General features: G+C 37.8%; 3 protein-coding genes and 1 long non-coding RNA gene across 4 annotated transcripts in view; 2 read left to right on the top strand and 2 right to left on the bottom strand.

Moving 5' to 3' along the window:
• Window positions 1-3574, bottom strand: part of mfap1 (microfibril associated protein 1) — a 4696-nt gene extending 1122 nt beyond the window's left edge. Inside the window, exons 1-7 of the mRNA XM_037794419.1 lie at window positions 3493-3574; window positions 1867-2083; window positions 1623-1761; window positions 1331-1518; window positions 880-1149; window positions 640-799; window positions 62-151 (exon numbers count right to left, since the gene is read on the bottom strand). Of these exons, the coding sequence (XP_037650347.1) occupies window positions 62-151; window positions 640-799; window positions 880-1149; window positions 1331-1518; window positions 1623-1761; window positions 1867-2083; window positions 3493-3574 (1146 nt within the window). The remainder of the gene's footprint in view (window positions 1-61; window positions 152-639; window positions 800-879; window positions 1150-1330; window positions 1519-1622; window positions 1762-1866; window positions 2084-3492) is intronic.
• Window positions 2079-18692, top strand: LOC119503028. Its single transcript, XR_005210238.1, has 4 exons — window positions 2079-2825; window positions 3387-3394; window positions 5666-5671; window positions 18683-18692. It is a non-coding gene; the product is annotated as an uncharacterized LOC119503028 (long non-coding RNA).
• Window positions 5144-8139, bottom strand: hddc3 (HD domain containing 3). The gene is made up of 4 exons (XM_037794433.1): window positions 7973-8139; window positions 6587-6642; window positions 6265-6505; window positions 5144-5346 (listed from the first exon to the last, which is right to left on the bottom strand). The coding sequence occupies exons 1-4, from the start codon at window positions 8082-8084 to the stop codon at window positions 5216-5218; spliced, it is 540 nt and encodes a 179-aa protein (XP_037650361.1). The 5' UTR covers window positions 8085-8139; the 3' UTR covers window positions 5144-5215.
• vps33b (VPS33B late endosome and lysosome associated) lies at window positions 8075-18452 on the top strand. The gene is made up of 24 exons (XM_037794362.1): window positions 8075-8212; window positions 8730-8833; window positions 9893-9973; window positions 10068-10129; window positions 10247-10296; window positions 11202-11269; window positions 11379-11424; window positions 11932-12026; window positions 12779-12883; window positions 13001-13091; window positions 13177-13254; window positions 13339-13412; window positions 13526-13612; window positions 13688-13778; window positions 13863-13937; window positions 14985-15049; window positions 15147-15201; window positions 15301-15347; window positions 15726-15858; window positions 16210-16283; window positions 16383-16484; window positions 16608-16683; window positions 17789-17908; window positions 18205-18452. The coding sequence occupies exons 2-24, from the start codon at window positions 8738-8740 to the stop codon at window positions 18282-18284; spliced, it is 1851 nt and encodes a 616-aa protein (XP_037650290.1). The 5' UTR covers window positions 8075-8212; window positions 8730-8737; the 3' UTR covers window positions 18285-18452.
• Window positions 18693-18948: the final 256 nt, after the last annotated feature.

Consider the following 18948-nt stretch of genomic DNA (forward strand, 5'->3'; position numbering starts at 1 on the left):
TCTAAGCTACAACATGCAGCCTGCAGTGTAACAGGTGAAATACAAGTAAAAAGCATCTGACCTGCATGACTTTGGGTAAGATGGTTTTGTTGAAGTGATCCTCCAGAGTCGGTGCACTGAAATCTCTCTTGTACACGTCCTCCTCCTCATCCTGTAAGAGAAATCATGTTTACAGTTAACACACCACTGAACAACCTGCACCTGCTGCCACTGTGGTGTCAAAAAACTTTTGACCAAGATGTGCAGAGCGGGACATTTAACAGCTGTCAGTGCTCTGAAGGTCAAATTGGTCTGATAAGCTATCTGAATGTTAAGGCACATTGGTACATCTTTAGATTTAATGTGAAAATATGTTTAGAGGTGTATCCTGACCAGGATAGATGCTAGAACATAAAAGTTACACAAATATAACGCATACTTACAATAAAACACAGAATAATACAAGTAAGATCAGAAGGAAAATAGTAATGTACCATGCTATAGCACAAAAAAATGGCAAAATGTAAAGTTCAGAGTCAGAAAAGTGTCTCCATTGTGTTTGAAATATAAGGTAAATGGAATTTGGACGAGTGTCTTAACATCTTTAACGGTCAGACCAAACTGCATTCATGGAAAGGATTCACCGGTGTGTTGACTTACCATGAAGAAGGCTCCTCTGTGGTAGTACTTTTGGAGGAACTTGTATTTGCCTTTGCTGGCTTTGTTGGTGACCTGTTTGCCGCTGTTGCGGAGCTCAGCCCGGCGCTCCTCCTCCGTCAAGCTGTGGAATCTCTCGATTTCAGCCTTCTCCTTCTCCATGCTGAGGACAAAACACAACTCATTAGGAACGTCCTAAATATGTCCACTTCATTTCAGAGAGTCATCTCTGTGTTTACTCACACTTCTCGGGACTCTCTGTCCCTCTTGATGCGTTTCAGCTCTCTGACTTTCCAGCCTTCGTACTCCTCCTCCTCATTCTCGCCGTCAGTGTCCAGAGCGTCCAGAGCCGCCAGCGTGCGCCGGTTCTCCTCAAACTCCTTCTTGGCCTCCTCCTCCACAATCTTGAGGGTGTAGCGCCGTCGCTCCTCCACCTGCTTCTTGGCCTCGGCCTCCAGCTCTTTTTGCCTCAGCTCCTCTGCTTCACGCTCCGCCACGGTGACTCGGTCCTTTCTGTGGCGCAAACAGACAGACAGAGAGGATACAGATTAAACAATGTGAGATGGAATAGTCTTTGGTTAAAGTGCCTCCCCACTACTGTCCACACTAAGGCCGTAAACTTTGATTGGGGGTCACAAGAAAAACCACTAAAGCTACAGTTAGGAGGATAGGAAACTGTTGTTTAACTTCATACTTGCGAATGAAGACAGGTTTGAGCCGTGGCTCAGCTTCATCCTCGCTGTCCGTGTATTCTTCATATTCAGACTCCGACTCCGACTCCGCCCCCGACTTCCCTTCCTCCTCCACCTCCATGACCTCCATATCATCACTCTTGCGTTCGGTGGCTCGCTGACGCATCATCGCTCGTCTCCTCTCAATTTCCTGCACAGAAAGAGAACGTTAGATTTTTCTTAATATAACTATAAAAACAGAAACTCTTAAGTGACTGGGACAGGCACACTCAGATCACACAGATTGAAACCTACCTCATCATCCACTTCTTCCTCTTCCTCCTCTTCTTCCTCACTACTCTCCTCACGCTCTGGGTGCCACGTGCCTTCATCAGAGTCCTCGCTGCTCTCGGCCACAACTTCAGGCTCTGCGATCTGTCTGTGTCTCGCCAGCCTGAGGACAAAGAAACAGGAAGCCGTGTGGTCGAATGAGAACTTCAGCACCACAACATTTAATGATCTAATGATCAGTCGACTCAAACAAACGATGTGATGTTACCTCTCTTCCACGTCCTCAGACACGCGGTTGAGCAAACGTTTGAGACGTGGGTCAGAGACCTCCTCTTCCTCCAGCTCCACCTCGGCCTCCGTTTCCTTTCCCTTCTTCACAAACTGGAAGTCCTCTTCTTCCTCATCGGACGACTCCATTGGCGCATAGTCAGGACGTTTACCTGACACATACCTCTTCACCTTCACCTTCTCCATGGAGAGCTCACCTGGAATGTGCAGAGACAATGAAGAGCTTAGTACCAGCAAGACTTTCCCACCCTGATGCCGAAGGTGTAGATGTTTGATTTAATATAGTTTTTTATTGAGATACCTTAATTAGAAGTAACTATTCAATAGCTCTGCAAAAAATATAAACTTTTTTCAAGTTTATGATGCTTTTGGGGACACGTTAATTACGTTTTTGAAGATGATACAAAAATTCTGCAACAATTGTGACAATCAATTAATCGTTTATTGCGCAAAAATGCCAAAAAAAAATGTTGTGGTACCAGCTTCTCAAATGCAAGGCTTTGCTGTCTTTCTCTGATTTTATATAATTGTAAATTTAACTATCTTCTTATCTTATTTTGAACGGTTTGTTCTTGTTCTTTAGTTACTTTTCAGATTTCATTTTTTCATCTCCAAATGTGGTGATTTTTAATCTGAATGTTTGAGTGTGCATTTGTGAGCAGTAATAGTTAAAATTAGCCTGACCTTAAACATCTAATGCTGTAAAATGCAACATACACATGAATGCAGTTTAAGTAATGCTCTTTTAGGTTTTTATTAAAACCATATATAGTATTTTTTTTGTGTAGTATGATTTGGGAGTGAATTCCATTCTTGCATTGCTCTGTATATTGCTGTACTTTGACCTGATTTGGTTTTGGATCTTGGTAAAGTAAAACAACCTGCAGCAGCATGCCTTGTGGAATAACTGTGTGTATCTGTACTAAAGGATAGTTTTTTGTAAAAAAAAATAATTGGAGCTTTTGTTGTTATGACATTCTTAATGAATACAGCAATCTATTTTTCACTTCAAACCAAGAGAGACATTTATGCATTTTAATTACATTTGTTCTCCCCCCACAAGAATAGAGCTACACGTGCTGCTTTATTCTATTATTAAGTTCATTATCTAAGTTATAGAAATAGGCTAGGACCATATAGTATATAGTGGACCATAAGTATATACTTCTTCTTACTCCTTTTCGGACATGTAATATGTATTTATTTTGTTTATTGGGAATTAGCTGTTTATGTTTACTGTTCATTTTATTGGTTATTCTTGTTATGTTTTCTTATTTGTTACATATTCGATATAAAAACCAATCCATCTAACTTTTGAGGCCCTAGTGGTGTTGTTGTTGTTGTTGATGATGTGGACTCATGTGTGACTGTTGAGCATCTTATTGTGTTATAACTGGAGCAGCCAGCAGGAAAATACTCTAAACTTCTGTTAGCACGTTAACTAGTTTTATCCAGACAGCATAAAGTAGTAACTAATCTCTTCTTATCATTGTCAGACAGTGTTATTAGTGTTAACAGAGTGAGGTTTCACTAAGCTAGCTGGCTAACAGCTAAGCTAACTGAGCTAACAGTTAGCACGCTGCTAGCTGAAGGTAAAGCTTCTCACCTTTCTCGTTCCGGACCGGAACGGCTCCGGCCGTGGACTGGATCGGAGGAAGCTTCATGTTGAGGGCTTCACGACTAGACATGACTGCCTCGGTCTGGTTCACGGTACCAACCCGGTAACAACAGTTAAATGTGTATTTTACTAAGACAACAACGAGCTCGCTGCTGCTGCTGCTTCAAACAGGAAGTTCAGACAACTCTCAGCAAGCGGACAGGAAGTGGAGTTGTTCCGACAGACATTTCCTTCCGATAAAAAACACACACTAATTAATACAAAATCACATCTAATTGACTTTTTATACCACAGACACACTACAGTTAACTATTTACTGTCAGTTAAATTTATTTATGAAATAAACATCTAAAGAGTTGATAACAGAGAAGATTACAGATAAATGTAGATATTCTGCAATTCCATAATATAATACCACCCTCTAGTGGCTGATGTCATTCATAGATGAGTTAGTGGTAAGATAAGATCAGATATTCCTTTATTAGTCCCACAGTGGGGAAATGTGCAGTGTACAGCAGCAAAGGGGAAAGTGCAAAAAAACAAGATGCATTAGCTAACACAGTAAAAAAGAGCTAAACAAAGTGAAACAAAATATGAAGCATTTAAATAGAAGGAAGTATAAAAATAGGAGCAGTATATACAGTATTGACAATAAACAGACTATTAACAAAATTGCACAAGTGGAAAATGATATTGCCCAGTGAGAATGAATGAATGAATGAATGAATGAAAGAAATTAATTTTTTTGGTGTGTAAGTGGTCTACTGGGAGCAGTGCTGGTTGTGGAGTCTGACAGAGTCTGACAGCTGCAGGAATTCAGATCCTTTACTCATGTAAACTTAGTTATACTACACTGTAAATACACTTCATTTCAAGTCAAAGCTCATTCTGTAGAAAACTACACTATACTATAAATATACTATTATACATTCTATCATTAGATCATTATTACTCTATCTACTACTATTATTACAGATTTTACTGTTGTAGTTGGTTGAGCTGGAGTTCATTTTGAACTATTAACTAGTGATTATTTCATTATGGATTAAACTGCTGATTATTTGTTCCATTGGATATACGTACTTTTCCACCACTGTAGATAGATGGATGTGTGGATAAATAAAAAAGCCATAATCAAACCGTAAACAATGAGGTAGCAATATAATAGTCTGAGAGAAGAGACAGAAATGGATATACACTGTAAACTGTGTCCAGTAACATTACACTGTGTATTGTCATGTCATCTAACATTTGGGTCTTCTGTAAAAACATTGACAAATGTCTTGGGTGTTGAAACAGTAATCGATCCCCAAAATCTATTTAAATGGTGTTAAATAGCTCCTTATTTTAGTATTCATGCTGTACGCCACACGCCTTTCACACCTGCAAACTCTGATTACGAGTATTTTCTTTCTACTTCCTCAATGTCAGAAAAAGAATCAGTATTTACAGTGAAAGCAGCTGATCCTGTGTGTATTTCTGTAGCAAACCACGCAGTATCACATCCTCTAACTGATAACTAATAATACTCAAACATTTCTGGAATAAGATTCTGAATCACTAAACCAAACTTTCAACATACTCTCAATTTAATAATACAACCAAAATATGAAAAAACATAAATTAAAGACCACACAGATGTACACGAAATATGATTTATTTCTATAATTTACAAATGAAAATGTATTTTATTTGTAAGTGGACCGTGCTGTCAGAGCTGGACTCCTCTCTGTCTGAAGAGCTCCTCCAGCTTCTCCTCCAGAGCGCCGTTGGTTCCTCTCAGGCCTTTCACCACCTCACAGGACCACACAAAGTACTCCTGCACCCGCTCGGCCGTCCAACCTGACAAACACACACGTCACAATGTGTTGTTTTATCCAAACTCAAAGATATTCAGCTTAATATGATATAAAACAGAAAAAAGCAGCAAATCTCCATATTTGAGAGGCTGAAAACAGCATTTTCTGCCATTTTTGCCTGAAAAATTACTTTAAAAAATATTGTTCTGTCAAACGACTAATCCAGGGGTCAGAGGTCAGGGGTCAGCAACATGCGTCTCTTCAGCTCCTCTCCAGTGGCTCCTTGTGGATTTTTAAAAATGGAAATGAATAACTGTTTATTTGTTTACATTTTCATTTTTATTTATTCTCGAGATTTCGAGAATAAAGTCATAATATTATAAAGTAGAAATTTTGAGTGTTTTCATTTTGTCTCCTAAAGTTATGACTTTTTTCTCGTTGTATTACGACTTTTTTTATCGCAAAGTTATGACTTTTTTCTCGTTATATTACGACTTTTTTCTCGTTATATTACGACTTTTTTCTCGTTATATTACGACTTTTTTCTCGTAATATGACTTTATTCTTGTAAAGTTATGACTTTATTCTTGTAAAGTTATGACTCTATTCTCGTTATATTCTGACTTTTTTTCTCGTAAAGTTATGACTTTATTCTGGAAATCTCAGATGTTTTTCCCCTCAATGTGGCTCTAATACTCCGTAGTACATTTGCACTTTGACCCTCACTGCATTAGACTTATATACTATATACTTAGACTATAAACTGTGTTACCTTCATCACAATGATCAAATGTTTTGCAGCTCTAGACAGATTTTTTCTTCTTTTTTTTTTGCCGAAAGTGGCTCTTTTGATGGTAAAGGTTGCCGACCCCTGGACTAATTGATCAGTCGACTACTGGCTGCAGCTTTAGACTCAGCTCCAGTAGTATAAGAGCAGTGACAGTGAGAGAGAGGTGCTGACCGGATGGTGTGCAGCGGTTCAGGTCCCTCAGGTTGTAGAGTTTATCAGCCAGTTTGACCAGTTTGGCTTGGCGGCTGCAGTGCGGCGCGTGTTCCACCTGCTGCCGCTTCCTCTCCAGTTTGGGCAGTCTTTTGTCATCCGTCACCTCCTGAACGATACGAGCCACGATCGGTCCAAACGTTATCTCGAGCTCTGCGGGAGACGTGTCCGTGTCCTCCACCGTGTCGTGAAGCAGAGCGGCCTGCAGGGAAGGACGACGACACACCAGCTCAGTGATACAACAAACACTGACAGTAACTGACTGATGACGAATGTAACACACCTGCAAAACCTCGATGTCTGCGATGCCTCCTTCATGGCTCAGGATCCTCGCTACTCCTGAAAAGTACAAACACACACAGCTGAGTGTCAGAGAGGAAAGTCAACAAGATGTCTTAATATAAATATCAGGATTAACTGAGTCATTAATACAACCAGGAAAGTCTCAGTCACATTGTACTCTGACATACTGAACTCAGCTGTTTATTAACCGATAAAACCGTCATTGCCAGAGCTGCAATGATTAATCGATTAGTTCCGCTGGCCTGCAACGAATCCTGGTTGAGGAATGGAACGCCATACGAGCAGCACAACAACACAGTAAATGGGTTCCTACCAATGGATGTATTAAAAGGTTCCTACCGATGGATGTATTAAAAGGTTCCTTCCGATGGATGTGGTAAAAGGTTCCTACCGATGGATGTGGTAAAAGGTTCCTATCGACGGATGTATTAAAAAGGTTCCTATTGACGGATGTATTAAAAGGTTCCTATTAAAAGGTTCCTACTGATGGATCGACGGATGTATTAAAAGGTTCCTACCTATGGATGTATTAAAAGGTTCCTACCTATGGATGTATTAAAAGATTCCTACCGATGGATGTATTAAAAGGTATTAAAAGGTTCCTACCGATAGATGTATTAAAAGGTATTAAAAGGTTCCTACCGATGGATGTATTAAAAGGTTCCTACCGATGGATGTGGTAAAAGGTTCCTACCGATGGGTGTATTAAAAGGTTCCTTTCGACGGATGTATTAAAAAGGTTCCTATTGACGGATGTATTAAAAGGTTCCTATTAAAAGGTTCCTACCGATGGATCGACGGATGTATTAAAAGATTCCTACCGATGGATGTATTAAAAGGTATTAAAAGGTTCCTACCGATGGATGTATTAAAAGGTTCTTACCGGTGGATATATTAAAAGGTTCCTATTAAAAGGCTCCTACCGATGGGTTCCTACTGATAAATGTATTAAAAGGGTCCTACCGATGGATGTATTAAAAGGTTCCTACCAATGGAGGATGGATGTATTAAAAGGTTCTTACCGATGGATGTATTAAAAGGTTCCTACCGATGGAGGATGGATGTATTAAAAGGTTCCTACCGATGGATGTATTAAAAGGTTCCTACCGATGGATGTATTAAAAGGTTCTGGATGTATTAAAAGGTTCCTACCGATGAGTGTATTAAAAGGTTCTGGATGTATTAAAAGGTTCTGGATGTATTAGAAGGTTCCTACCGATGGATGTATTAAAAGGTTCTGGATGTATTAAAAGGTTCCTACCGATGAGTGTATTAAAAGGTTCTGGATGTATTAGAAGGTTCCCACCGATGGATGTATTAAAAGGTTCCTACTATTAAAAGGTTCCTACTATTAAAAGGTTCCTACCTATAGGGTGGTTGATGTACGGTGTTCCTTCTGGATCCTTCCGTCGCTGGTTCCGGTGTTTCTCTGCAGCGAAGTTGACCGTCTCTAACAACAGAACCGCGTCTGAGTTCATGGTGGCAGAATGAAACAGGAACTCAGCGGTCAGCTGACTTCACTCCGTGTAGCAGTCCGTTCTTTACTGTGTCCGGAGGGAAACAGATGATGATGATGATTCCGCTCACATAGCTACGGAAGCAGCAGGTAGCTTCTAATATCAGCCCCTTTAATGATGTTTTAACACATATTCTCTGCTTGATTTATGATGTTATTGAACATTATTTGTGATATTATTTCTATATAGCTGTCAGCATTGTGAGGTGAAGTCATGTGACGTGACAGATGTGTTTTTAGCCTGCATGCTAACTAAGCTCAACCAGGTTTCTCTCTGTTCTGTGTTTCTGTTGCTTCTAGCTCCTCTGTTATTACATGTTGTGTTTCTGCTGCTTCTAGCTCCTCTGTTATTACATGTTGTGTTTCTGCTGCTTCTAGCTCCTCTGTTATTACATGTTGTGTTTCTGCTGCTTCTAGCTCCTCTGTTATTACATGTTGTGTTTCTGCTGCTTCTAACTCCTCTGTTATTACATGTTGTGTTTCTGTTGCTTCTAGCTCCTCTGTTATTACATGTTGTGTTTCTGCTGCTTCTAGCTCCTCTGTTATTACATGTTGTGTTTCTGGAGTATATGTATTATATGAATATGTGTTTCTGTGTGTACTGTAGTGATTATTATGGCTCACAGTGCCAGGAGAGATTGCCCAGAGCTGCCTGACTTCTCTCTGCTGAAGAGGCTGGCCAGAGATCAGCTCATCTACCTGCTGGAACAGGTAATAACAACAATATGTCTCACTATATTATAGTATAAGTTTGTCTCTGCTGGCTCCAACTGCAGACACACCATTAATAATAACTGGTATGTTAAAATGCACATGCTATTTTTTTATTCTAAGACATTAATAGAATGCACAAATGTCAAAACAGGAAAAATAAGGGACACTTTTACACTGAATTATATTGTTGAAACAATTGTGCAAGTATGAAGCAGATGCTGCAAAGCAGATGTTGCACTGCTGACCACACCCCATCTGTCATCACCGGTTGGTCAGAAGTGAAACATTTTGCTTTGACTTTTTAAAAAATTTAAAGGTCCCATATCGTGCTCATATTTAGGTTCATATGTTTATCTTGTGTTTCTACTAGAACATGTTTACATGCTGTAATGTTAAAAAAAACAACTGTAATTTCCTCGTACTGTCTGAATATACCTGTATTTACCCTCTGTCTGAAACGCTCCGTTTTAGTGCATTTCAAAGGAAATTGCGTTGCTAGGCAACAGTTTGGGTCCATGTTTACTTCCTGTCAGCTGATGTTATTTACATACACTGCAACAGGAAATACACTGGGACACATTTAAAATGTTAATGTTTAAATCCGTGTAATGATCTATATATATTGTATATTTGTGACATCACAAATGGACAGAAATCCTAACGGCTGGTTTCAAACGCACAATTTCTGAATACGGGCTGTGTGTATTTCTCCGTATATTGAGTGTTTTGATAGTTTAACAGTATTTATAAAGCACTTAAACCTGCTTTATAACATAACAGACATGAAAATCTCACTTTTTACAATACGAGACCTTTAAAGTATAAATCTAGTGTAATTCTATATTTTCTTATTGTCAACTAGGAAGTTTTGTCTGTGAATCCAAATTCTGATATTAAAAACACATTAATGAGCCTCACTGTGTCATTGGGTCACATGTTCCTTCATCACCATGAACACACACACACTGTAGTTTATTCTGACTCAATCCTACATTCACCGTCCTGCTGTATGAGGGGTGGAAGCAACACAAATGAATTCCTCTCTTTGTCACACAGCTGCCGGGGAAGAAAGACCTCTTCATCGAGGCTGACTTGATGAGCCCGCTGGACCGTATTGCTAATGTGTCAACACTAAAGGTGAAACTCATCAGCTGATTAAGAAACTGTTGAGAAAAAACAAACAGAGTTTAAATATCTTTTTCAAACATTTTGTCCCTTTATTTTTCTACAGCAACATGAAGTCGACAAACTCTACAAAGTGGAATACAAACCTATTGTCAGCACGTCAGATCAGTGAGCGCTGCACCCTTCATACTAACCTGACATCATTTAACACACACACACACACACACACACACACACACACACACCTGATGTGACTGCCTGTAATGTGTCATTAATCTTTTACAGACTTTGTTTTCTGATCCGACCAAGAATACAAACTGTTAAATGGATATGTGGTGAGTAGAGCTGCATGTTTTCTGTATTTAATGAAGGCTCAGTGATTGTTTAACAGGATCAATAATTATCTTTTTATCATTTTTTTTTATGAAATTGAATGAAATTGAAACATTAATTATTATAATTAATAATAACAATAATATACTTTATTTATACAGCACTTTTCAAAACAATGTTACAAAGTTTTATATGGTTGAAACAGGTACAAACAACTATTCAGGACTGCAGTTAAATATAATCAGAAAATTTAAAACAAAAAAACATTTTTTTTTTTTTAAATCAGACAATTACAACAAAACAAATTACAATGGAAATAAAATACCCAAAATAATATAGAAAAATACAAAGCAATGACATTAAAAAGACGAGACATGTTAGAAATAATATGATGTGCTCACATTAGTAAAAGCTTTAAACAGTATATAGATCGATAATGAAGGGAATCAAACACAGATTTAAATCTCACAAACATCTGAAAAAAATGACTGATTACTTTTTGATTGAAAATGCAGTTTCATGTATCGCAGTTAGAAAATTTGCAAACTATTTAGGAACTTAAGAAACCAGTTTTGTTTTTTAACTTAAGTATTAATTGTTAGTTTCTTTACTTGTTTTTTTTATTAGTTTAGATTTGCAAGTTTTAGCTGAAGTGAAAACATGAAAAAAAACAAAACTGGAGATCCAGGTGGCGATATGTTAACAAATATCATTACTGTATTTACATGTAAATATTTTGTTAGAAAATAAAATTGTTATTATCTTTTTTTAGTGAAAGTGCTGTTTGGATTTATCAGTGTTCAACAGTTCTTTACATCCATGTAAGGTCGGGTACTTTTTTTGGTACCGACTGAACTGTTTCTGCAGTTCCTTAAATAATGTCATGCTATAATCCTTCTTGTTCCAGATGTGGCCAACGCAGACAAGGCAGCAGGAAGATTTAGAAGATACAAGATCATCTTTACCCCTCAGAAGGTATTTCCTGCTCTGCTGTTGTGCACACTCTCTGCTTTCATTCATTTTGGATTAATTAATGAATTAATGAATGAATTAATTAACCTGCTGACCCTTCTGTGTGGTCCAGTTCTATGCGTGTGAGGCAGTGCTTGAGGAGCAGGGGATCGTTGGTGGTGAGCTCCTTCTTTCTTCACTTTTTCTTTTAGTAGCAGTTAATCAGCGTTGGTGAGAGGAAGTGATAAACTTGTTTTTGAAAAACAAAAAAAGGCTGTTGCGAGGAAGTGGCTAAAACCAGAGCCACCCACCACTGATAAATACAGAATATATGACCTATATATTATGTAAATGGACTCAGAACATTAAACATACTGTATAAGGTCAGACTTCAGCTGACTTGATAGAATAAATGAGTGAGAATATAATGTGATTTTATATAATTTTATTGCATCTAACAGTTCACTCTTTATTCTTTTTTTGAACGCTTCCCATGTTCAGTTGTAAATAATTAAAGATAATTTTATAAAAGAAACACCTGGTAGAGCAGTAAAATGGTTATCAAACATACCCAAGCCTCTGTGAATCTATTCTATCAGTAATGTAAAATGATGAATGTGAAGTTAATGCTTTTCTAAAATAAAAAAGTAATAATAATAAAACAACTTGTTTTTATTGTCCCACAGACGTGACGACTGACGAGTGGTCTTTCTACCTCCTTCCTCTTGACGATGACATCATCAGTCTGGAGTTGCCGGAGTTTTTTCGAGACAACTTCCTGGTAAATAATAATAATAATAATAAGTCCATTCATTATTTGGTCAGTTAACAGATCATTTTAATAACTGATCAATCGTTTAAGTAATTTTTTTTATGAGCAATTCATTATTTCCAGCTTTTATAATGTGAATATTTTCTGTGTTTCATCGTCCTCTATTCTAGTAAACTGAATATCTTTGAGTTTTGGACTGTTAGTCGGACAAAAGATGCTATTTAAATATGTCAGCTTGGGCTTTGGGGAATTGTGATCAGGATTTTTCAAAACTATTTTCTAACACTTTAATCTAAAGAGCAGAACTTTTGCGCCTGCAGGTCAATAGGTGGAGAAGACCTCAAGTCAACAATATAGAACAAGAAGTCTCCTGCACACATAATAACACCGTCTCAGTGCACAGACCTTGCAAGTGAGGAAGAGGACAGTGTGCAGGAGTCTTTTTGTTCTACATTGACATTTTAATCTAGAAAATAATGACCCACCCATTACAGAAAGTACCAAATGTTTAAAATCTGATGAATAAATCAGTAAAGAAAAGATAAAGAAAACAATAATGGACATTTACAGGTGGTCAGATGTTAGCAGATACATACTAGTGGACTGCTATGGATAAAAACTACTGTATGTACAGTTTGCCTTATGATGAACTAATGATTATTTTCTCTAAGGAATCAGTATATAAATATCAGGGGAAAAAAAGGTGACAAACTGCCATTGATTAAAAGTAATAATTAATGGTGATGTATTTGATCATACAGGCGGGGGACCAGCGCTGGGTTAGGACCGCCGGCAGCGCTCTGCACCTCCTCCACTCCCTCTATGGCCCCTTCTCAAAGGTCTACGGGATCGGACGATGCTCCAAGGTGCAGTATGAAGATGTCACGTCGTCTAGTTTTAACGTTCAGATCCACCGTGATGTGTTTTACCTGAGATAATGTCTCCGCTGTGATCATTAACTCTGTCTGTCTGTCTGGTACCAGATGGCGTACGAGTCGTGGAGGGAGCAGGTGGAGGAGGGAGAACAAAGAGCTCGTCAGGCTGAAATAGGAAAAGTCTTTCTCATTGACCGAGGTGAGAGGACGTTTGTCCTTAATCTCTCAGTGGATGACATGCTCAATGCTTTCTGTCCTCTCTAACGTTGTCCTTGTCTTTGCAGATGTGGACTTCGTCACTCCTCTGTGCTCACAGGTCGTCTACGAGGGACTCGTTGATGATATATTTAGAATCAAATGTGGTGAGTATAGACGCAGCCTGTGGAGAGTCTGTCTGGTTGCAGAATTGTTTGTGTCGATGTCTCATCACAACATCTGTTCTGCAGGATGTGTGGAGTTTGGACCTGATGTTACCTCCTCTGACAAAAGTCTAAAAGTCATGCTGAACTCTCAGGATAAGGTACGCTGCTGCTGCTGCTGCTGCTGCTGCTGCTGATATTACAGATATTTCATCATCATCATCATCATCGTCATCTTTAAGTTAAATGTTAAATGTTTGAACTCGTCTCGTAGGTCTTCAATGAAATCAGGAACGAGCATTTCTCCAACGTCTTTGGTTTCCTCAGTCAGAAAGCCAGGAATCTCCAGACGGCGTATGATGTAAGTGAATGTTTATCATCGGTTACTTTAGCTGAGCCTGTGACTGATGGAGCTAACACTTTATTAACTCTGCAGAAGCGTCGGGGGATGGACATCAAGCAGATGAAGACCTTTGTGTCAGAGGAGCTAAAAGGGTTAAAACAGGAACATCGGCTACTGAGCCTACGTGAGTGTTACAACAGTTTACTGTATTGATTGTCATGCACAGTATATATAAGTAATATTTGCTGAAGAGCTCGTTCTCTTTCAGACATCGGGGCCAGTGAATCGATAATGAAGAAGAAAACGAAGCAGGATTTTCAGGAGATGTTGAAGACCGAACACTGTAAGAAATGTCTACTATTCATTAATATCCCTCGTGCTGAGGTCAAAAACCTGCCATAAAATTATACATTAATATTATTTTCCACTTTCACTGAGTTAAGTCTTTTAACCAGCTTCAGTCCTGATCATAAATACCAAATATTCATTCATTTTCAGAACTTTAACCCTTTAAATGCCAGTTTGTTTACATAATACCACTGTTGTTTTTCATGAAAAAACCCCAAATCAATTAAATTCTGTTTACTAAATGCTAGGGAGAATTATTCTTTTTTTTTCCACAGTCTGGGATATGTCAATGATCAGCAACAACACTGATTTTGATGCATTGCTATGGAGGACAGAACCAGCCAAGATAAAAAGAATATATAAATAACCTGATAAATAAATACATTTTCCATTAAATGTACCAAAATAATATTAAAAATAAATGTAGGGATTAATTAATTGATAAAATGTTACATAAATTGATATTTCTGTTTTAATTTGCTTCTTTATTTATTTATCTTTGTATTAATTCCCCTATGTATCTACTCTTCTATTTAATTTTCCCATTTATTTATTTATCTATTTTTTATCAACTTTAAAACGTATATATTTATTTTTACTTTTATTTTCATTTATTTTCATTTTTTAAATTAATTTATGAATGATTAAATTATTAAATAAATATGCAAACAGAACTATAATTTTATGACACATTTCATCTATGAATTAATTAGGAATTAATTAATTAATTAATTGTTGATTTTTTAAAATATTATTTTCGGTACATTTAATGGCATCTTTATTTATTTACTTACTAAAGGAGCTGAGGTTCAACAACTCAAAACTCCCACCCTTGTCACAATTTATGCCATATGCAATTATGCATTAACACAGCCAAATGATCGAAACATTTTAAAATTAAAAAGCCAAAAATGTCCGTAGTGATGCATAAGGGTTAAATGTGTTCCTCACTTCTGCTTTACAGAACCTGATTTGTTCAGTCATATTGTTCTCGGTGTTGTTATTGATACGAGTTTTGATGAAGTCTTGTTTTCTGTTCCAGCTTTACTTGAAGGATTTGAAATCCGTGAAAGTATTACTTTCATAGAGGAGCACATCAGCAGACAGGTACGTTTGCTTAAACACAGACTGATACAGGAACAGGTCAAATAATAATAATGATAGGAATAAGCTGGAAACGTATTTATTCTTTTATTTTTTCAAGGTCTCCATGATAGAAAGTCTGCGGCTGCTTTGTCTTCTGTCTATCACGGAAAACGGTGAGTCGTCTTTATATAAATGTAATTAATACAGTATATAAAACCTCAGATTATTCTCCTCTTGTATTAATGACTGTCTGATGGTGTTTTTTATCACAGGACTTCTGCCAAAAGACTTCCGCTCATTAAAAGCTCAGTATCTACAGGTGAGATTTTAACAGCTTTAAACTGCTGTCTGTCGTTCACAAACAAACGTTTTCATGTTTATGAAAAACACAAATATACTGGCATAAGACACAGTAAAAAGAATCCTTAAAAAACACATCCTTATATTTCTCTTGGTAGAAGTAGTTAAATTATGAAACATTACAAAACTTTCAGCTTTCCTTGTTTTAAGAAATCACTAAACACCCACGTTTGTACCAATGACGGAGCCTACAGGTGACCAGGGAAGACCATCCCACCTGAGAGGATAACTCACCGGTTATCCTTTAAACCACCTGTCCTCACTCTAATGTGGACCCCCGTTAAAGAGCCACTTAAAGGTCTTAATGTGAAACATCTTCTCTGCTTCACCTCCTCAGAGTTATGGAGTGGATCACCTGCTCACGTTTGCCAACCTGAAGCAGTTGGGGCTGCTGGTGGAGCAGCAGCCGGGGGAAACGCTGAACGTGATGGAGAGCAAAGTGGGAAAACTGGTCAACGACAAAACTGGAGGTGAGGCGGCTGTGGCTGAGGGGATAGAGCGGGTCATTCATTAATCACAAGGTTGGCGGTTTGATCTCCAGCTCCTCCTGTCTGCATGTCAAACTGTCTTTGAGAGAGACACTGAACCCCAAGTTAGGTTAAATGCAGGGGTCAAATCTCATGTATGTGAAGTTTAAAAGCTTTTTAAAGATGAAACCGGCTTCGATTTATATTTCAATTCCTTCTCATCACAATCCATGTTTCTCTCTGTGCGCATGAACCAGACGAGTTATTTTATTAATGTTAAAAGACAGATTTTAAAATCATAAGAAACTCTCCTTACCCTTCTTATTTCTTTTTTTATTCTTTGTTTTTCTCCAGGAAAACTCACCGACGCCTTCTCCTCTCTCGCAAAGAAGAGCCACTTCAGAGCCCTGAGCAGGAAGCTCAACCTGGTAACTCATCATCATCTTTACTACTTTGCTCATCTTGTCACAGAGAAATACCATTCAGACCATTGTTATTAAGCTTATTATCATATTTTTTGTGTGAAGGTGCCAAAGTCAGATGAAGAATACGACCTGCGTGTTCCTCGAGACATGGCCTACATCTTCAGCGGTGCCTACGTCCCTCTGAGCTGCAAGCTCATCGAGCAGGTGAGTAATAAGAAAAATAACAGGATTCATTTAATATGTTGTCTTGTTGTCTGTGAAGGAAATCAATGAGAGACTATTAGTGAAACATTTCTGTAATGTTATTCCCGGTGTGCTCATGTGCAGGTGTTGGAGCGAGACGGTTGGACGGGGCTTGAAGACGTCACCAAGCTGCTAAACGGACATGAATTCGCTGTTACAGGTTAGATCATAAAGAGATGTTAATATAATATTAACAATAAATAATGTGAGGCTGTTTACATGCATTTAGATAACCAGATTACTGTCAGCTTTCAACTGTAATCTGATTTCTTAATGTTAAAGACAAACCTTTTTTGTAATCGGGTTAGGGCAGCGGTCAGCAACCTGCGGCTCCGGAGCCACATGCGGCTCTTCAGCTCCTCTCCAGTGGCTCCCTGTGGATTTATAAAAATGGAAATGAATAACTGTTTTTTGTTTACATTTTCATTTTTATTTATCATTGTTGTAGGTCTATGGTACGACGGTACGATGGAGTATTAGGGCCACATTGAGAAAAAATAAATAAATTGGAGATTTCGAGAATAAAGTCATAATATTATAAAGTATTAATTTTATATGTTTTTTTTTTTCTCGTAAAGTTATGACTTTATTCTCGTAATGTTACGACTTTTTTCGTGTAATATTATGACTTTATTCTGGAAATCTCAGATGTTTTTTCCCTCTATGTGGCATTAATACTCCGTAGTACATTGTCTCTTTGACCCTCACTGCATTAGACTTATATACTATATACTTAGACTATAAACTGTGTTACCTTCATCACAATGCTCAAATGTTTTGCAGCTCCAGACAGATTTTTTTTTTTTGTTGCCTAAAATGTCTCTTTTGATAGTAAAGGTTGCTGAGCCCTGGGTTAGAGGATTAGAGGAAGCTGATTTCTCCTGGAAGAGGACGGTTTCTTGGCCATGTAGATGTGTAAATGGGTTTCGATTTGGCTTTTTACAAATGACATGACAAAGACTTCAGAGAGGGAAACGCTGATCAAAGCAGAGTGACGGGATTAAAAGCAAAGATCATGACACCAGTGATTCATCCTCATGTTCAAAATAATTCAATTAAAAGTCTGACTAATTTCTGAAACCAACACAAAGTCAGCTGGTTTCCACCACTTTTAGTAACAATTCAGACACTTTTGCATTGGGAATCCAAATTTATTGCCTGATTTGTAACCTGATTTCTCAGAGTGACCTTGTTTCCTGAGTGCATGTAAAGCCACATCTAAATGGTTTGAATCGATGGATGCTAAATGTTTCGTCTCTCATCAGGAAACAATGGAGGTGATTCGAAAGCAAAGAGCGACGCTCAGCGCATCATCCTCGTCATGTTCCTCGGCGGCTGCACCTTCTCTGAGATCTCAGCTCTACGTTTCCTCGGCAGAGAGAGAGGTAAACGTGACCCGACTGCTGATGTTACTTATTTTATCCACTGCGGGTTTCCCTCCTTTGGTCTTCATTCTTCGTGGTGTTGTTGTTTGGAGTTTAGTTTCACAATTAATCTGACAGTACCCTCATTTTATTCTGAACTGCTCCTTATGATTTATTAGGTTGCAATTTAAGAAGATTGAATGAACTCCTTTCCATGAAACTACCTGGATTTTTTTGTATATTATTAATTTGTTGCTCTATGTTAAAAAAAACCTTAAAGTATTATTTGAATAAACATTGCTTCTTTCTTTTCCCAGGTTATAAATTCATTGTGGTAACAACTGCGATTACAAACAGTTCAAGACTCATCGAGTCGTTGCTGGACAACCACGTATGAAGTTTGTCACCTCGTCATGATGATGGACAGAAACTGAGACATTCCTGCAGCCGCCTGTCGTGCATTCCTCCCATAACACCGGTGTTACAGAAACATTAACCTCCTGTCTGTGTCTGACAACTAAAGAACTGTAAACATGTATAAAGTCAATAAATGTTTTTAACACGATTTTTTCAGTGTTAGTTTGGCAGTGGTGGAATGAAACTAAGTACATTTACTCAACAAGTTTGAAGTACTTGTACTTGAGTATTTAAATGTTGCGATACTCAAAAAACATCATATATCATATATAATTGTAAATCACTGACATGTACTTTTTCTGCAAAATGAGTATTTTACTGTCCATACTATTTACATACTTTTACTTAAGGTTTTTAAGGCAGTACTTTTACTTGTAGTGGAGTATTTTCCCACTGTGGTATTAGTACTTTTACATCAGTAAAGGATCTGAATACTTCTTCAGTCTAAAATTAACAACAGCACCATTGTTACATAAAGTGTCAAACTGCTGCTAAACATCAAGTACTGCACTTAAAGTACAATTTTGAGGTACTTGTACTTGACTTGAGTATTTAAATTGCATGATACTCCAAAAACATCATATATCATAGTATAGTAAAACACTGACTGTACTTTTTTCTGCAGAATGAGTACTTTTACTTTT

The sequence above is a fragment of the Sebastes umbrosus genome, chromosome 2 (genome assembly GCF_015220745.1).
Source record: "Sebastes umbrosus isolate fSebUmb1 chromosome 2, fSebUmb1.pri, whole genome shotgun sequence".
Lineage (NCBI taxonomy): Eukaryota > Metazoa > Chordata > Actinopteri > Perciformes > Sebastidae > Sebastes > Sebastes umbrosus.